At 51.5% G+C, this 18,392-nt stretch overlaps 1 protein-coding gene across 1 annotated transcript in view; it reads left to right on the plus strand.

Annotated features, from left to right (window-relative positions):
• ITGA11 (integrin, alpha 11) overlaps positions 1–18,392 on the plus strand; it is a 131,976-nt gene that overhangs the window by 80,300 nt on the left and 33,284 nt on the right. The window contains exons 8-12 of the mRNA XM_011940337.1: positions 2,522–2,666; positions 3,142–3,307; positions 5,028–5,098; positions 14,516–14,660; positions 17,686–17,834. Of these exons, the coding sequence (XP_011795727.1) occupies positions 2,522–2,666; positions 3,142–3,307; positions 5,028–5,098; positions 14,516–14,660; positions 17,686–17,834 (676 nt within the window). The remainder of the gene's footprint in view (positions 1–2,521; positions 2,667–3,141; positions 3,308–5,027; positions 5,099–14,515; positions 14,661–17,685; positions 17,835–18,392) is intronic.

The following is an 18,392-nucleotide window of genomic DNA, read 5'->3' on the forward strand; positions in this document are numbered from 1 at the left end:
TTGAAGAGTCCAGTGTAGGTGGGGATGAGTGAGCAGGACCAGAAGCTAAGAGAGGAAATGGGCCAGATTTCAGAAGGCTTAGGGAGCCGTTGTCAGAACCTGGGCTTTCCCTGAAAGAAAGAGGAAGCTGTGCAGGTTTTGAGCAGAAACGAGCTATGACGTGGCCTCAATCTCCATGGGCCACTCTGGTTTCTAGGCCCATGGAGCCTGTTGTTAGCATAAAGCTCTCACTACTCTCAAGGAATGTATAATCTAATTTACAAATGAACAAATCCAAGTCCCTTTCCCAGTGCAGAATCACAATTTAAAATCTGATGATTCATGCTGATATTCACACAATTACAGATTCATATGACATTCACACTATTCCACTCTATGGAAATATGATCCTGACATTTTTCTTGGCTCCATATATAATAAAACATGTTTTGCTCCTGCCATGCTTTTTTGCAGGGCATTTTATTCCTGGGCCTGGCCCTTCCATGCAGTCACGGAAGCATCTAGAATCTCCTTGGAAAGAATAGCAGAGTTCTCCTGCTACTGGGTTGAGCTTGAGCTCAAAATCTGCTCTCGTCATGTGGCACATGCTTCTGCAGGCTTCAGTCCACAGCACATACTAAAATTAGTGGGTTTTTTAAGGCAACATATCCAGCATATTGGAGCACTGCTAAGAGAATGGCGGATGTTTTTTCTCTTTGCTGGTAGTTTGAAGATGTTCTAAACTAATTTATTTCAGCTTTTGTAAATTCCTCAACTCCTAAATCATATGCATCCATTCCTCAGTGTGCTACGTAAGAAGAGATACCTGCGATACCAAAGCCATGTGGCTCTTTAACCTGTCACTACAGAGCTTAAATCTGTGGCCTGTCCTGCCTTGCTGTGGGTCAGACTCATGAGGAATAACGTCAGAGTCTAAGAGTAACATTTATTTTTAGGTCCTTATTGGCAAATTATAACTTCTGGGCCAGACTCCTCAGTGAGACCATGTCTATACCCCCTCAGAACCTCATGGTCTAAAGGAAGTCAGGCCACAGGGACACCAAAAGCCAATGGTGATTGGGAGCCAGTTTTTCACACTTTGTAGCCTGATGGCCCGCTACAAGAGCCTGTCTGCCAGGTTGACGGTCGAGGTGCCAGCCCTGCTGTCCCCTGGGCTGGATTGCCTGATAGGTGGGCTGAGCTCATGCTCTGGACACTGAAAACAAAATAAAAAGTGAGAAAGAGAAATATTTGTCATGGATTTGATATTTAATGTTTCCCAAAATAGAATCAAAGCAATCCTTGTGAGGAAGTCAGAGCTCTGTCAGGCCTCATCGCACGTATTTTATGGGTCAGTGTTGTCTGGATGCCGAGTCACCCTGGCACATCCTGTTTTCAGTACTAAGGAAAGTGAGTCTCAGCTCTGGATGCTCACCAGAATGTTATAAAATACTGATGCCAGCCAGGCACGGTGGCTCACAGCTGTAATCCCAGCACTTTGGGAGGCAGAGGCGGGCAGATCACTTGAGGCCAGGAGTTCGAGACCAGACTGGCCAACCTGGCAAAACCCCATCTCTATTAAAAATACAAAAATTAGCCAAGCGTGGTGGCACAGGCCTCTAATCCCAGCTACTTAGGAGACTGAGGCACGAGAATCGCTTGAACCTGGGAGGAAGAGGTTGCAGTGAGCTGAGATTGTGCCACTGCACTCTAGCCTGGGCAACAGAGGGAGACTCTGTCTCAATTAAAAATAAATAAACAAATAAAAATACTAATATCCAGGCCACCATCCCAGAGACTCCAATTTCAGGGGTCTGGCTGAGGCCGGGACATCAACAGTTTTTGTTTGTTTGTCTGTTTGTTTTGAGACAGAGTCTTACTGTCGCCCAGGCTGGAGTGCAATAGCGTGATCTCGGCTCACTGCAACCTCCGCCTCCCGGGTTCAAGCAATTTTAATCCTCAGCCTCCCGAGTAGTTGGGATTACAGGCGCATGCCAACACACCCGGCTAAGTTTTGTATTTCTAGTAGAGGCAGGGTTTTGCCATGTTAGTCAGGCTGGTCTCGAACTCCCGACCTCAGATCATCCGCTCACCTTGGGCTCCCAAAGTGCTAGGATTACAGGCGTGAGCAACCGCACCCGGCCAACAGTTTTTAAAGGCTCACTCCACAAGATGCCAGTGAGCAGCTGGAGTTGTGAACCACTGACTTAATGCCTCTAAAGGTTGTCACCTGCCCCTGAACTCCCCTCCCAGGTCCACCTCATCCCTTTGGCCTGCCCAAAACAGCAAGGTCAGGACTCCAAAGGAGCTTTTCAACATTTCGTTTAAAGACAACAGATCTAAGAACCTTCTGAGCAGCTGGTGAAAGAGTAGCTCTGGCCATTTCAATCCAGCTACTTTTTTGGTTTGAGGTCCTGGCACCTGTTGGGTTGCCCAAGGGGGACCTAGTCCTGGTTTCTGTGGCTGCCCCTCTGCAGGAGCGTCAGGGGCTGCCCCAATCCCACTTCCTTCTCATGACCCTGCCCCTGCACTTGGCTTCCAGCTCAGAGGCTTTCCAGAAGGGCGGAAGGAAAGGGGCCAAGAAGGTGATGATTGTCATCACAGATGGAGAGTCCCACGACAGCCCAGACCTGGAGAAGGTGATCCAGCAAAGCGAGAGAGACAACGTAACAAGATACGCGGTGGCCGTAAGTCCTGGCCCGCCCAAGGGCTCCTGATGGTCTCTTAGAGGCTTTGCCATCAAATCCCCGGAGACTCCAAGTGACTAGTTCCAGGCAGTATCACAAGTGTCCAGGCCCTCAAAAGAGCCTCCCATTTCATCTTCTGAACAAGTTGAGAATCTTTCTGCACTGCTCTGGCCAATCCACAAAAGCTGTGGGTTTGGGTTTCCCCCCCCATCCATTGCCAGGGAGGGTCTGGAACCTCAGAAAACTAGAACACACCTCCAAACCTCCAAGCTCCCAGACCCTAGCTTCGCACAAAGGCCTTATCTTGTCCCTAAAAGAGAGTCCATTCCACACGCAAATGGCATCCTGAGGGACTCTCACGGCTACCGGCCCTGGCTCCAGCCCGCCCTGGGGTCCCCAGGGTCTAGGCCGTGTGGTATATGGGAAAGTCTGTGCTATGTTCTGGTTTGTGGTTCCTGCCCCTGTTCCCTGGCAGGTCCTGGGCTACTACAACCGCAGGGGGATCAATCCAGAAACTTTTCTAAATGAAATCAAATACATCGCCAGTGACCCCGATGACAAGCACTTCTTCAATGTCACTGATGAGGCTGCCTTGAAGGACATTGTCGATGCCCTGGGGGACAGAATCTTCAGCCTGGAAGGTGAGCAGTGCATGCTAAGAGGGGATCCACTCTCTTCTGGGCTTATATCAGGTAAACTCCACAGAGCACAACCCAATCCCACAAAACGGAATGGCTTAGCAAAAGTCTTCCATAAAAATAAATGCTAGGCCAGGCATGGTGACTCACGCCTGTAATCCCAGCACTTTGGGAGGACAAGGTGAGTGAATTGCTTCAGTTCAGGAGTTCAAGACCAGCTTGGGCAACAAGGCAAAACCTTATCTCTTTTTAAAAAAATTTACAAAAATTAGCTAGGTGTGGTGGTGTGTGCCTGTAGTCCTAGCTACTTGGGAAGCTGAGGTGGGAGGATCACTTGAGCCTGGGAGGTTGAGGTTGCAGTGAGCTGAGATCATGCCACTGCACTCCAGCCTGGGCAATAGAGCCAGACCCTGTCCCCAGAAATAAAGAAGTCATAAATTCCAACAACTGAGTATGACTCCATGCCGGACGTGAGGCTGTGCGTTTTATGAACAATGCTGAAAGGTTACTTTGCTAATGTTCTCATTTTTACCGCTGGGAGAACTGAAACTCAAAGGAGTTCAGTGACCTGCCAAAGATCTCACAGCTTGGGAGGGTGGTGGGCTTTGAACTAGGTTGCCAAATTTTGCAAAAATAAAATACAGTGGGTGTGGCAGGCTTAGGTTAAAACTTATTTGTTGCCTGAAATTCAGTTTTAATTGGGCATCCTGTGTTGCATCAGGCAACCCTAGCTTGTACCTAGCAGAGTCTGACTCCGTATCCTGAAACCCTTAATCCCTATATGCCAACTGCTTCCACTCCACCAAAAGCATTTTTTATTTTTGGCAGAGTCCTTGAGATTGCCTCTCTCCTTGTGATTTAAGCTCCATTTTTGATTTGATTTGCACGAATTTCATTTCCACCATTGCTATAGTGAGCCCTTCCAATATCAGGCTTTGGGCATATGGGAGGATTATAAAAAGAAATAGAAGGCCATGTAAAGCCTGAGAAGTCTGCAGTGCATTGGAAATGACAAGCCGCAGACACACGAAAAGAGACTAAAATGGCCCTTGTAAACAAGGGCAGATGAATATAAAGTATGAACGTGAGCTTTGACACCCACTCCGGAACTCAAATATCCAAATCTGTGTATTTCTCCTCAAAATGGTCGCCTTGGATGATGAGAACATTGGTTCTAATGATGTGTTCAGGGAGCCCCTCCGTGGGGAGAGGCTTTCAGCACTCATGGGATTTCTTACGCAAATCTGCAGTGGCGACAGACCTCCCTCTGAGGGTGGATTTGATGTTTGAGGTCCATCCAAAGGCATCTGGAACCAAAGCTAGTGAATAAAAGGAATGAACAAAGTGGGAAATTCCATTTCTTGCCAAAAACGTACACTATTTCTGTGCACTTTAGCTTGCTTTCCCCCCAATTTTAGCAGTCTTACAGTATGCATGCCCTGTAATATAATTTGTCCCGAGCCCTTTTCAGAAGTAAGTGGGCTACCAGTAACAACCCACACGGGCACCTGGAAGGTGTGTGGTGCTCCCCACCGCACAGAGTGCTGGGGAGGGCTGAGGAGGCCGGCACCCTACTGGCCTCTGCTTCAGAGCCCCACCTTGAAAGAGAGCTCCACCTCCTAATGATGCCCCAAGGAAGCAGGAGCTGTGGGTTGAGCGGCAGCTCTTTCTGGAGCTAAGTGATTGGTCATAGAGCTGACATCTCTCTGTCATTCTGTTGCAGGCACCAACAAGAACGAGACCTCCTTTGGACTGGAGATGTCACAGACAGGCTTTTCCTCGCACGTGGTGGAGGTACGTGGTGGAGGTACCAGCAGAGAGCCGCGCCTCTGTCTCTCAGGGCATGCACTTTCCCTTTCTAGCTCTCTCGATCTGTTATCCACCTTCACAGATGGGCTGGCTCTTCTCTCTTTCTCTCTTTCTTCCGGTTCTCTTTCTTCGGGTCTCTCTGCCTCCCATCTTCTGTGGGCTGGAAGAGGGGAGTCGAGGTCTTCCACCTATTTATATCGTCTTCAGCCCTCTTCAGAAGTGAATGGACTACAGTTAATAATCCCATAATTTCACCTGTGAGGTGCGGGGTGCACCTTCCCATTCAGTCCAGAGAGCCTTGTGCAAAATCTAGGGCAGGTGGCAAAGCCAATGGCACGTGCCTCGGATAGTTCCAGTGCCCGAGGAGGCCTGCACATGCCAGGGCGTGTCCCCCTGTCAATGTTGGGAGGGTATCCAGATGTTCCAGCTGTGCTCTGGCAGGTGACTCACAGGCACCCCCACTGTGCGGGTGCTGCATCAGGTTGCAGAGGTCCTGGGCGGGGGGCTGGCCCACAGAGAGAGGGGTGTGGTGTCACAAGCAACATGTGACATCTGGGGCTCTGCATCACTCCCCCTCTGTGTGCTTGTGTGCTTCACCTGGTGGTGCTTCATAAGAAGGGGCTGGAGCCTCCCAGGATTGCAAGGGGTACAGAAGAATCCATGTCTGTGAATATGCTTAATGTACTGTAGAGTCCTGCCCAGGATTGTCACATGGGAAAATATACCAGCTACGTCTGTCAGTATCGATACGTGCTCCCGTGGGTGTGCTTTGCACAGCCAGGGGCATGTGTGTGCCTGTGTGTGTGTGCGTGTGTGTGTACATGTGTGTGTGCCTGTGTGTGTGCATGTGTGTGCCTGTGTGTGCATGTGTGTGCGTGTGTGTGTGCCTGTGTGTGTGCATGTGTGTGCGCATGTGTGTGCGCGTGTGTGCGCATGTGTGTGTGCATGTGTGTGTGTGCGTGTGTGTGTGCATGTGTGTGTGCGCGTGTGTGTGTGCATGTGTGTGTGCGTGTGTGTGTGCGTGTGTGTGTGCATGTGTGTGTGCCTGTGTGTGTGCATGTGTGTGTGTCCATGTGTGTGTGCATGTGTGTGTGCGCCTGTGTGTGTGTGCATGTGTGTGTGTCCATGTGTGTGTGCGTGTGTGTGCATGTGTGTGTGTGCCTGTGTGTGTGTGTGCCTGTGTGTGTGTGTGCGTGTGTGTGTGCCTCTGTGTGTGTGCGTGTGTGTGCATGTGTGTGTGCGTGTGTGTGTTCTGCCTGGGCTGGCACCATGAGAGTGTACTTATTCCTCCTAATTTACCAGAGAAGGCCCGTTAGTGCATCCTAGTTGTATGTCACTGTCATCCTCCCGTTGCCCTCTCCTAACTCCTCGGTGAGGCGGATAGGGGAGGACTCTTTGTTCCTAGTTTACACATAAAGAATTGGAGGCATGAGAAGGTTAAGTGACCTGCTGGAGTAAAATTCGTGAGAAAAATATTGGTCTCATGCTCTTTCCTTTAGACCAAGCAGCTGCTCCGTGAGAGGGAATCTCCGGGGGTCTGAGTCAGAACTTCCAAACTGGAGGGGGAGGGGACACGTGCGTGACATGCAGCCGGCAGATGGACGGAAATGCCACTCACACTCAGACTTTTCTGAGTTGCATCTGGACAGTTTCATGCCCACTGTCTTGAGTAACAGCAAGATGTAAATGTAGCTGCCCTGTCCTAGTAGCAGCCCTGTTACATGTGCACAGCGGTTTAAACTTTTCCAGGAAATTCCTGCACCTCATTTCATGCCAGAACAGCCCTACAAGGATGGCAGGTGATGATAGTTATCCCGTTTTAGGTGGTTGGATCAGCCACTCTTTTCAGTGCCTTCTCTGTGCTGGGTCCCGAGCCTGATGCCAGGAGAAGCAGAGGCGGGAGTCCTGCCCTCAAGGTGCTCAGAGTCCCAGGGTAAAGAGCCCAGCACAGAGAGGTGAGAGCATCCGTTCACATGGGGGCCGGCAGAGTCATGTGGTCTGGCAGGACCAGTCCTGGTCTCCAGACTCTGAGGTCAGAGCTGATTAGAGAATGCAACAAGGAAATGCAATTTAATTAAATCTAACAAGCATTTGTTAAATGCCACTAAAGTGCCAAAAGGACCCAGAAATGATTCTTGCCACCAGGAGTCAACTTGCAAACAATCCTGAATGGCATTTCTTAGCTTTGAGAGTAGGATGAAAGAAACTATAGATGCCTCCTAGGTAAGAGTGTGCAACACCTGAAGGCCCCCCATCCGAAGACTCCCGGCTCAGTGCGGGGAATGGGGGGAGACATGGTCATGCCTAATGTTAACCAAAGCAATGTGATCAGGGTAGTACAGAAGCAAGGGCCTCTGCTCAAAGAAGGGATGGTCCCGGAAAGATCCGGGAGGGCTTGGCACTCGAGCAGCCCCTAAAGGACACAGATTTCAGCAGTCCTGGGTAGCAGTAAGCAGGAGAATAGAGAGCATTGTGGACACACACTGTGTGACATTCTGGCACAGCTCAGAGGTCAGCCCTGGTGTTGGGGACAGAAGAGAAAATGAATGTCCCAATGTTTCCTTTGTCCATTCTACAGACCTTTTTTTAGTATCTTCATGTGTGTCAGGCTCTGTACCAGGTACATTAAAGAAACATTTCAGCTGACAGCCGTTCGTAGCCTAGCTGGGGAGAAAAACTCTTAAATAATAAGTTCACTGTCCTGCTTCTAAAATCATGATCTGTGTATGTCTAGGAATCGCAGAATCTAAAAAGAAGAGGACATTAAGATGGGCTTCAGGGACTCAGGGACGCTTGAGCGGAGCCTTGAAAGTGGCCCAAGCAATTCAGTGTTGAGCAAGGTGATCCTTGCAGGATCAACAGGTTCCCCAGCTTCCAGAGTGGGGAGACCCAGGAGCTCACAGCCCCAGCACATTCGGTCAAGTCAAGGTCATGACTGTCATGTGCAAGCCCTTGCACACATGCTGAACTTCTCTGTTCCCCAGGCAGAGGGGCCCAGCTTGCCTCTCCCATATACCCTAGTTCTTCCTTCACCCCTGACATTTTCATCTAATTGGACTTTAAAAGAGACAACAATCACATTTGAATCTGAGACTCTTTAGTATCAAAAACGAAAGCAAAAAAACCTTTCAAATGCACAAGAATGGTGCAGGCATGATGGGCTGACTGGCGCTGTGACTGGCCACTGGGTGGCTATTTTAGAGCACAGAGGTCTTTCAGTGCCAGGCCGCTGATGCCACCATGATTGGCCACAGCCATCCTGTCCTCAGGAGTCCAGCTCCTCAGCTCTGAGGGTCAGTTAGGCCTCCCTGGGGATCAGGGCTATTGGGTCCAGTCTTTCCACTTTGCCCTGAGTATGTCTGTCTCCCAGGCAAGCCCCCAGACTTCCTCCCTGCCAGAAGTGCCACAGATGATCTCGAACAGCTGCTGCCCAAAAAGATACTGAAGGAACCTGAGGCTTCCCCGGGTCTATTTAGTTCTGGCAGAAGGAGCGATCCCTAGTAGAATGTTCTCAGATGGCAGAAGAAAGGCCCGGCTCCTCCTTTCTTGGTTTGCTGCTGTCTTAATGAGCAAGGAAATCAGTCTCTGAATTAGCAAGGGTAAAAGCAACAGGAGAGAGAAAGGACCAGAGCCCAGGGTAGAGGGGAGACCCCAAGACATCACCTGACACCCACAGAGTCCAAGTTCCCAGAACATTACATTCCAGGCTGAAGGCAAAACGTCTGAGTCATTGGGAAAACCCATGGAGCTGGAAACTCTAGTCTTGATTTGCAGAAAGGGGAAAGAAAGTATTCCAAAAATTACCATCAGGAAGGCTAGCTGTGGATCCCTGGTCAAACTTTAGAATAGATTTTTAAGCTAATGCTTCCATTAGCATTTGGGAATGAACGCAAAAGTCACTAAGAGCCAGAGTGGCTTCCATTAGTACTGGCTGTCTGCTGAGGTAGTGAACTACCTGTCAAGCTGAGTAATCAAGCAGGAGCTGCAGGAATCTGCCAGAAAGCTGGGAGAAGGGATTCACACCTCCAGAGGGGGACTAGACTCTAAGTCTATAATCCCATGGGCCTTGAGGGGAAGATGCAGAGGGAGAAAGAGGACTACAAATAATTGATGCGCATGGGTGACGGTGTGCAGAGGACCCCTCCCACACAGGGCTCAGCTGGAGGGATTTCGCATCCGCCTTCCTACACTAGAATCCTAAATCTGCCCTAACTCCAAAAGTTTACAGAGGGAAGCAGTTTTATCAGGGTAGATCTTGTCTACACAAAAACCTCGTGACTCACCCGAGATGGGAAGAGATCCTTTTTCTCTTGTACCTAAAGGTAAGGTCACTGACCCTGCACATGATGACCTAACAGGGCCAGTGCTCGGTTCTGTTTTGAAACAGGTCCAGTCCAGCTGAGCCCTGTGTGGGAGGGGTCCTCTGCACACCGTCACTCATGCGCATCAATTATTCGTAGTCCTCTTTCCCCTTCCACATCTTCCCCTCAAGGCCCATGGGATTACAGAGTCTTAGAGTCTAGTCCCCCTCTGGAGGTGTAAACATTCCCAGTTGAGCTGCCCCAGCCACCCTCCTGCCTCTTCAGCCTGTGCTCATCCCACAGGCCCTCCTGGGATTGAGATCTAGACAATGAAGGGTCTTGGCTATTCGCTAAGGTTCTTAGTGGCTGAAGCTTTAGATGTGTAATCTTCCCTAAGGGTTTCGCATTTGAACTGGTTTTGCGTATCTGATTCAACAAAAAATGAGATAAACTGATGAATAATGGTGAATTGAGGGGTTGACCTGTGGAAGCTGTAAACCCCTCCTGTCCCCCCTAGACCTAAACAATAGACTCCTCCACCTGCCAGGCTGGGCAGGCCGTCAAGATGGTCTCCTGGCCCTCTCCCCCGAGTCCAGGACACAACGGCTGAGGTCCTCTGCCACGCTGGTCCCGATGGTTTGCAAGTTGGCTCCTGGTAGCAGGAATCATTTCTGGTTCATTCGGATCCTCCTAAGCCTGGCCCTATGTCCTAAGGCTGTGCCCTAGTGCCCACTCCTGGGCCTCTTTCCTGGGGCCTCTGACAGGAGGCAGCCAACTCTCTGATGGGGAATGAGAAGTCAGTGTAGTGCGCCCTGGTCCCCACGGCCCCTTCTGCTCACCCTAGCTGCCGGATTCCAGCCCCGCACTTGGTGAGGGCCCCTCCTCCACAGAAAGGCAGAGGGCTTGTTTCTGGGCCTTTCCTGCCCACAAGCCTCCTGGCCATTCATCCCTTCCTCGGGCCCACTTCAAGCTTGTTGAAACAAGCCTTCTAAGAGTCCAAGCAATTAGTGAAAGCATAATCCACCCTCCAAATGGTGTATGTGCCTTAGAAGGGGCTCTTGCGAACAGAGCCTCACCCCTCTTCAGCCACTCTGACTCAGACTCTCGGGAGTTTGGGGAGGAGGACAGCCTTGGTATCCTTTAGGGGGTCTCCCATCACACCAGCCCGCAGCACCACCAGCAACTACCTCCACCTGGCTCCACAGTCTTACCTCCCAAAAGCCAAAAAGAGCTAGAAGGAAGAATTGCTGGCACCTAGTATCCTAATTCCATGACTGCTGGGCAAGAAGGAAGCACTATCTGGCAGTGTGGGCTCAGAAAAATCATTTGACCTCTCTGAGCTTGTCTTAGTAGATGTCTGAAGAATATTTGTGAAATCGAATCAAGGCTTGGAACTGGAAGTGTTCATTTTGAGACATACTAATAAATCAAGGAAGATTTTCTTAAAAGCCTTTTCTAACCCCACTATGCACTCACCTCCTGTCTCAGTTGTTCACCTGCTCCTGGGACTGCCAAAGTAGCCAGTCCCTGACTCAATCAGAGCACTTCTCACACGCTACCGCAATGACAAACATGACTGTGACACCTGATTCTTCGACTTCCGACCACCCAGGAGATGCTTGCAGATGGATTCATGAACGAGAAAAGCTACCACGTCCCAAGTACTCACTGGCTGCCAGGCACCCTGCTAAGAATTAAAAATGCTGATTCTCACAACAGAACTGTTTTACAGCTGAGGAACTCAAGGTTGAGAGAGAGAGAGAGAGAGAACAGGGTCACACAGCTAGAAGCTCTGAGCTAGAAGTGGAACTCAGAAGCCTCTGACTCCAGAGCTCCTTCCTGCTCTCACCACCGGGCCAGGGATCCTCCACCTCTGCCCTAGTGACATCTTGGGCTGGATAACTCTGCCATAAGGGACCATCTTGTGCATTGTAGGATGGTCAGCAGCATCTCTAGCCTCCACCCACTAGATGCCAATAGCACCCCCACCACTACCCCCAGCTGTAACAACCAAATATCACCTAGGGCACAAAACTGCCCCCATTGAGCAGCACTGCCCTAGACCATGCTGCCTCCACTGCCTGGGCTGTGGTCCAACGCTGGAATAGACATGGACTGACCAGAACACAGAGCTTTGAGAGATATGGTCACACGCCCTGGGAGCATGCAGCTCAGCTGGGAAGGCAAGACTGCTTCAGAGGCCAGGTCAGAGGGCAGCTGAGAGCTGAGCTGGCAGGGTCTGGTGGTGGGAGCTACACACACTGCAGGTGCTAGAGCTACAGTGTCCTTTGGGAAGGCACAGTGTGGCCTCGGACCTGCTGACAGCTGCCAAGCCTGCGACCTCATGTCTGCACAGAACGCCAGGAAAATCAGCTTGTGGGGAAGGTCCCCTTGTGCAAGACCACCCAGGCACACCTTGGTAATATCTGGCGGGAGCCCAGGTGGCCTGAGATGGGAAAGGAGGCTATAAAACAGGAAGCCTGTGCCAGGCCTGCGGAGCGGGGGACACGGTTCTTCCTGGGAATGCCCACTGTTTGTTCGCCAGCTGGGCCCACATGCCTGGCTTCCCCTATTAAGGATTTGGTCCCTTCTCTTCTTTTTCCCCGCCCTTCTAGATTTTTCTAAACTCAAAATGTCTGGGCTTCCCCAGCTGGGAAGAGATTGTGACATACTGAGGCTTGCTTCGGTGGCCTTAACCTGACCGCTCCTCACAGTGTCCCCATCCTCAGAAGACTCCCCCTGGCCGCAACAAATTCACTCTCAGGAAAGGGCCTCCCACTGCAGGCCCAAGACTGCAGCTGCCGCCAGGGTTAAAATGGGATGAGGTGGGAGACTGTACGCAACCGCCTGGCCCAGTGTTGCCAAACCCAAAAGTCAGGACGGAATTCCCCAAGCTCCCACAAGGAGAGTCAGTGTGAGGGGTCTCCCCGGCTGAATCCCCAGACGCTGGGCCAAGCCAGCCCTTCTCAGTACATCATAGAGGCTCCCTGCCATCTGCAGAGCCAGAAATTCATCTTCAAAGGCCTGTGCATGAAGCACAGAAGCCTGGTTGGCAGTTACAAACTTGGACTCAGCAGGCAGAGAGACGGAGGAAAGAAAGGAAGAAAGTCAGACTCCAAATAGTGCGCTCCTCCCTCAGGAGGGTTCAGGTGGAAAATGGAAAGCAGGACCCACAGCAGGCTTTGGGGAAACAGAGAGATGTTTTCTTCTCGGCCCTACTCCCTGTCTGGTCAAAGCCCCAGCCCTGCCTCTGACTTGCTGTGTAACCTTGGGCAAGTCCCTTCTCCCTCTGAACCTCACGGCTCATTTGTCAAGTGCAGATAATGAACATCTGCCCTTCTAATTTCACAAGGCCTCTGGGCCCAGATGGGCAGCCGGGTGAGAAAGTATTCCACAAAGAATACAGCACACCCCACGTGCAGGAATGTTGGCGGTGACTTTGTGGACAGCGAATATGTGAGTTCCTGGCTCCCGTCCTGGCCCAGACAGACTGTCAGAGCCTCCTAGGCTGAGGCTCGAGCACAGAGTAGGAGGAAGAAGGCTAATTAGAAAGTGCAATGTGAAACATAACCAAGCACACTGACTGTCCCAAGACCAGCTTATTTATAGCTGTAAAAACATTCTGTCTGAACAGTCAGTTCTACCTCTGTAGGGTTAGGATATGTTAACCCTTTGATAAGATCAGCTTGACTCTGTAAAGTGGTGGGAATCTCAAGTTCACCCAGGCAGCCAGGCTCAGGGAAGGCTCCGTGGGAGACAGTGGTGACTTTACCAGCCTGTGTTTTGAAAGCCCAAAGCTGGGATCCAGACAGTCTGCCCCCACCCCTGTAATCACCAAGGTAACCCAAAAGGCAGCCCTTCCCTGCTTCCACCACCTTCCTTGGGTCCCTCATTGTCCCTGGTCATTTTCCTTCCTCTTCCAAGTGCTGGCTGTTTGTCTGCCTCTGCCCACTAGTTATGTGGCTTGCTGAAGCAGGGCATCGGGGGTACACAAGAGAGAGGGTGAGTGGACCCAGTCTTCAAGAAAGGGCCATGGGGTCAGTAACCTGGAAACTTCCCCTCAAGGAGCCAGAGTTTCCTGTCTTCCTGCCCAAGCATTGCAGCTTCCCCTTGTCCTGCAACTGGTGGGTAGAACAAGACCCTCCAAGCCCTGAGAAACAAGCCCAAGCACCAGTGCCTTGGGTGCTGGCTGTCATGGAGGTGGCCCTGGCTTATCTGCCCAGCCTCATGTCAAGGTTCTCCTCCCCTCTTACTTGGTGCTCCAGCCCCATTGAACAGCGTTCAGTTCCTTGGGAACAAAGGCTCTGCACTCTCTCCAGCCTCAGGGCCTCTGCACAGGCTGTTCCTGGCCCTTTCTCCAGCTCTTCTTTCTTTCTGGCCCTACCCATCTTTCAGGTGCACAATTAAGCATAACAACCTTGAAGACTTTTCCTGACCCCCATCTCAATCCAGATTCAGCCTCACTGTGGTTTTCCTTGGTTGCACTGATCACAGTTTGCAACTGCATGTTTGTTTGAGTATTTTTTTTGTATCCTCAAGCTCTGTGGCAGGGAGTGGGGGGCATGGCTGGGGGCGGGGGACAATATCCCTGGCACCAAACAAGTGTCTGGCACAAAGGAGACCTCAGTGAATGTTTGCTGAAGAAACCAAGGAGTAGGATTTACATGCAGGGAAGCAACTCAGCCACTGCAAAGAAATATTGAAGAAGGGCAAGTGCAGGAGGCCCTTTCCCTCTTTCAATAAATGTCAGAAGGAGTGGACAGTGGCGAGAGGGTCCCTAGAGGGTTTTGAAGCCCAAGGAGGGATGGAGGTTTGGCCCTGGATTTACAGTTTGTTTCTAGAACATTCCTTTTTCCCTAAGTTCCTGTCCTTGGGATCAGTTGGACCCATTTTGTCCTAAGGATGGAATGGGGCAAAAAAGTCTCCTTGGCTCATTCAAAAGCCAAGAGTCCCAGCCAAAAGTTAGGTTGCTAAATAATGCACCCAGGAGAAGGTGCCTGAGGTGGCTGGCAGGGGCGTCACTGGTCACAGGACCTGATGTGGCTCCTGGCAACAGGCCCATGAGGACAGGTGCTGATGTGTGTCCCCTCCCCAATGCCAGGATGGGGTTCTGCTGGGAGCCGTTGGTGCCTATGACTGGAACGGAGCTGTGCTAAAGGAGACGAGTGCCGGCAAGGTCATTCCTCTCCGCGAGTCCTACCTGAAAGAGTTCCCCGAGGAGCTCAAGAACCATGCTGCATACCTGGGTAAGAGCCCAGAGTGAGGGGAGGCTGACGGGTGGTGGGCCGGGAGGGCACCCAGGGGCTGCAGAACCCCCAGCCCACACACGAGAGGGGGGCCTGCTGTGTATATTCTGGGCTAATTCAAGCACCCAATTCTGAAGAGCATCCCTGGGGGCATTTCCTCTCCACCCTGGTAACCACCGTGCCAAGCACCCTGCCCAGCGTAAAACAGGTGCTGTCCATCAATAGGTAGAACAAAGGACAAGCAGTTCCCCGCTCCCTTTGATGTGTTTCATTTGGTGCTTCTAGACTCTGGGTCAGCTGTTGTGCATTTAAAGCTTTTGAGGCTGACTAGGGTGCCAGTACACTGAGCCTGCCTTCTGAAGGCAAAACGCAAGTCGAGTGGAATCTGCACTTGTTTTTATTTCTTAATGTTCATAATCAAGGCAGAAGTCGCTGCCCATGAAGCACTTTGGAATTGGATATCTAGAGAAGCGCACATCATTGATGGTGAAGGTCCTAGCAGCGAGGCCTTAGCCTGCTGGCCAAAGTCACCTTCCAGCTCTGCAGGAGCAGTCACCTGGCCATCCCCAGCCATGTCCCATTTGCCAAGGCTTGTTCCTTTCTAAAGGAAGGGCCAGAGGGGAGGGCGGCAACAGGGGGTTCCCCACTGTCTCTGGGTCTTTCTGAATTTCCAAACCAAGTCCACTCTCTGTGAAGTCACTCCTCATTAAGGCTTCCTCGGACCCCACTCCTCCATGAACTTGGGCCACCCAGAGTGGACAGCGAATCTGTCCATGTGTCCATCTCTCTGGTGCTTCATCCCATCCTGACCTTTGTTCCTCAGCTCTTTAGCCAATACCCTGCCTATGACTCTGCCCACACTGTGGTTACCCTGTTTTCTATCCCCAACCATGGGACCCTCAGCTGACAAAAGAGCAAAATGCCAGAATCAGGACTGTGCTAGAAAATCCAGAAGTGTAGATCCCTAGAAGTTTCCCAACAGCGCCTGGCCCTAGGGCCTGCGGTCCATTTAATTCGCAATGTGTTAAACCTGAATTGCATAGCACTGCGGTTGATGCTATCAGAGTGCCGTGCTAAAGTGCCGTGGTAAGCAGGACACAGCACCTGCCCTCAAGCAGCTTCCTGAGGGACACAGACGTGTGCACATATAATTATAACACAAGTGAGGTGGGAGCTCAGATAAAATCACAAATAAAGGAGAGAAAGATTGGAGTCCTTGCCTTGGCAAATGCTCAAACACTGGGAAAGATGCTGGAAGAACAAAGGCTAGCAACCCTTTAACTAGAAACTAGAATCACTCGTGTTTCATTGTGTTTCCTCCCAAGTGCACAGCATTGCACTGAAAGTAAGGAAACCAAAGAAGGGACGCAAGATGCAGGTGCTACGAGGCATTAAACAGCAAGGCAGATCACTGCGTCTCAGTGCCCCTCCTTCCAAGCAGGCCCAGAGGAGCACTACAGGGGAAGGAGACCAGGAGGCCGGCTCCCAGCCTCTACTGGGGGTGCAGTATAGATTTCAGGCCATGGCCCTACCCTTTCATCAGGCCTTTAGGGAGGCTGGCCCAGCCTCAGAATGGCCCCTACTGCTGGCCAGAGAGTTGCCTGGGAACCAAAGGTGCTGTCTACAGACAGCTGGAAGGCAGGAAGCTCTGTGAGTTTTGAATGCTGACCCACACCTGCCCACAGGACACTTGGCCCCCAGACTGCGTCTCAGTGCCCCTCCTTCCAAGCAGGCCCAGAAACTCAAGGCCTACTGAGAACATTTTCAATAGTGCCACTGACGGCTCAGCTCAAAAGAAACCTTTGCTCCGCACCACAAAGCTAAGACCCCCTACCCATATATTTATGGTTGCTCTAAATACGTGGCCATGTTAGCCACCCCTTGTGAGGTCTTGGTATTATGGACCTGTCAAGCCTCATTTCCCAAAGTACAGCCTCAAGAGTGAAAACTGTTGTGTCTAGAACCAGGGTGGTTCACCCCCAGGCACTGAGTCAGCTCATCTGTACACCCTGTAGCCACTCTGGAAGCAGCCAGTGGGACCCAAGTGACAGTGTTACACACACAGATACACATATGCACACGCATATATGTGCACACACACTCACACACGTGCACTGCAAGAGACATCTGTTCCCCAGAAACAGCCCAGGAACTGTCAACAAAGTCCAACACCCATTTAAAATCTGGGATCCAAGATTATCTGGCAGAAAGTGGGATTCTGGGATGCCATCGGCTTTCCACACCTGCTGGAGCCCACTTTCAGGAGAGTTGCCTGAAGATGCTGCACATTTGCTTCCTGGGTACTGGGTGGGTGATGAGATTCACAGTGATCAGGCACAGCCATTACCAGGAGCAGGGATTGGCAGCCTTTCCCAAAGAGCCCCTGGGGTTCCATTTCTTTCTCTTTGGCATGCTGCACGTATGGGACTGACAGGAGCCTGGGAGCTTCCTCCTTTGGGTCTGCAAAGCTTTGGGGTTGCAAGAATCCCTGAGACCCCACGTAAATATCTGAAGCAGACCAATTCCTTCCACCTTTACGGTTAACACTCTGGTCCTCAGTGGCTTAGCAGGCATTTGTGGTCATAAAGAGGACACTGGTTAGTCCCTAAGAGTGAAGACTGGTGGGGAACCAAAACAAAGCCTCCCCAATATTAACCGAAGTGAGGCTACAGTCTGCCCTACTCCCTGCTGCCCTCCGCCGTGCTCATGAGTGGGTGAAGGAGGGGTGTGTGCATTTCAAGTTAGTCTTTTAGCAGCCCCACCTGGCTTCCTTTATTTCCTCCAGCAGGGGCTGGGGTGCAGTGAGTCCTCCCTACCCTCCAAACCCCTCCCCTGGGCCTTGCCTCTTCCAGGCCTCCCCAGCTGCCCCTAGGAATTACAGCCCTGCGTGATTGAATCTGCTCAGCTGGTCCTGAACCTAACCCACCTCTGGCCCATCCTCTGGCACGGCCGAGCCATGCGCCGGGCCAAACAAGGCCTGCTGAGGACACGGTGCCAAATATCAGCTTGTTTCCTCCTGTGGCAGGGTACACAGTCACATCGGTCGTGTCCTCCAGGCAGGGGCGGGTGTATGTGGCCGGAGCCCCCCGGTTCAACCACACGGGCAAAGTCATCCTGTTCACCATGCACAACAACCGGAGCCTCACCATCCACCAGGCTCTGCGGGGCCAGCAGGTAATGGAGGGGGAGCCTGGGGCAGAGACGGAGGGAAGCGGGGCGGATCAGACAAATGGGAGGGCAGTGAATACAGCATGCCTGGGCCACTGGGTGCTCCGAAGGGCAGTCATGTTCCTCCAGCCACCTTCATGCTTCCAGGAGTGGCAGGAGTGTGCATCCACCTACAGAAGGCCCCATGGGTCCTCCAGGAGGCCAGCTGCTTCCTTTTTCCTGGAATGGAAGCAATGAGGAATGGGAAGGCTGCCAATGCCACTGCCCCACAGGGAGGTGGTTGGCAACCAGACTGTGCTGCTAAGAGTGCTGTGTTGGACGGTGATGAATGCAAATTGGAAAGCTATGATAAGAGTCATTGGTGGTGAAAACAGGGCTCCAATCCAAGTCACTTCCAGCGCAGAGGAAAACTGGGCTCCTGGGAAGCAATGTGGCTTTTCCAGGGTTCTATGGTGAATTCATGACTGGGTCAAGCCAAGAACCCTCTTGGTGGGGCTGCCTGCATCATGCCATCTCCTGACCCCCAATAACCCCAAAACCAGTCCTGGGCTCCTCCTGACCAGC

The sequence above is a fragment of the Colobus angolensis genome, unplaced genomic scaffold (genome assembly GCF_000951035.1).
Source record: "Colobus angolensis palliatus isolate OR3802 unplaced genomic scaffold, Cang.pa_1.0 Scaffold19, whole genome shotgun sequence".
In the NCBI taxonomy this organism is placed as follows: domain Eukaryota; kingdom Metazoa; phylum Chordata; class Mammalia; order Primates; family Cercopithecidae; genus Colobus; species Colobus angolensis.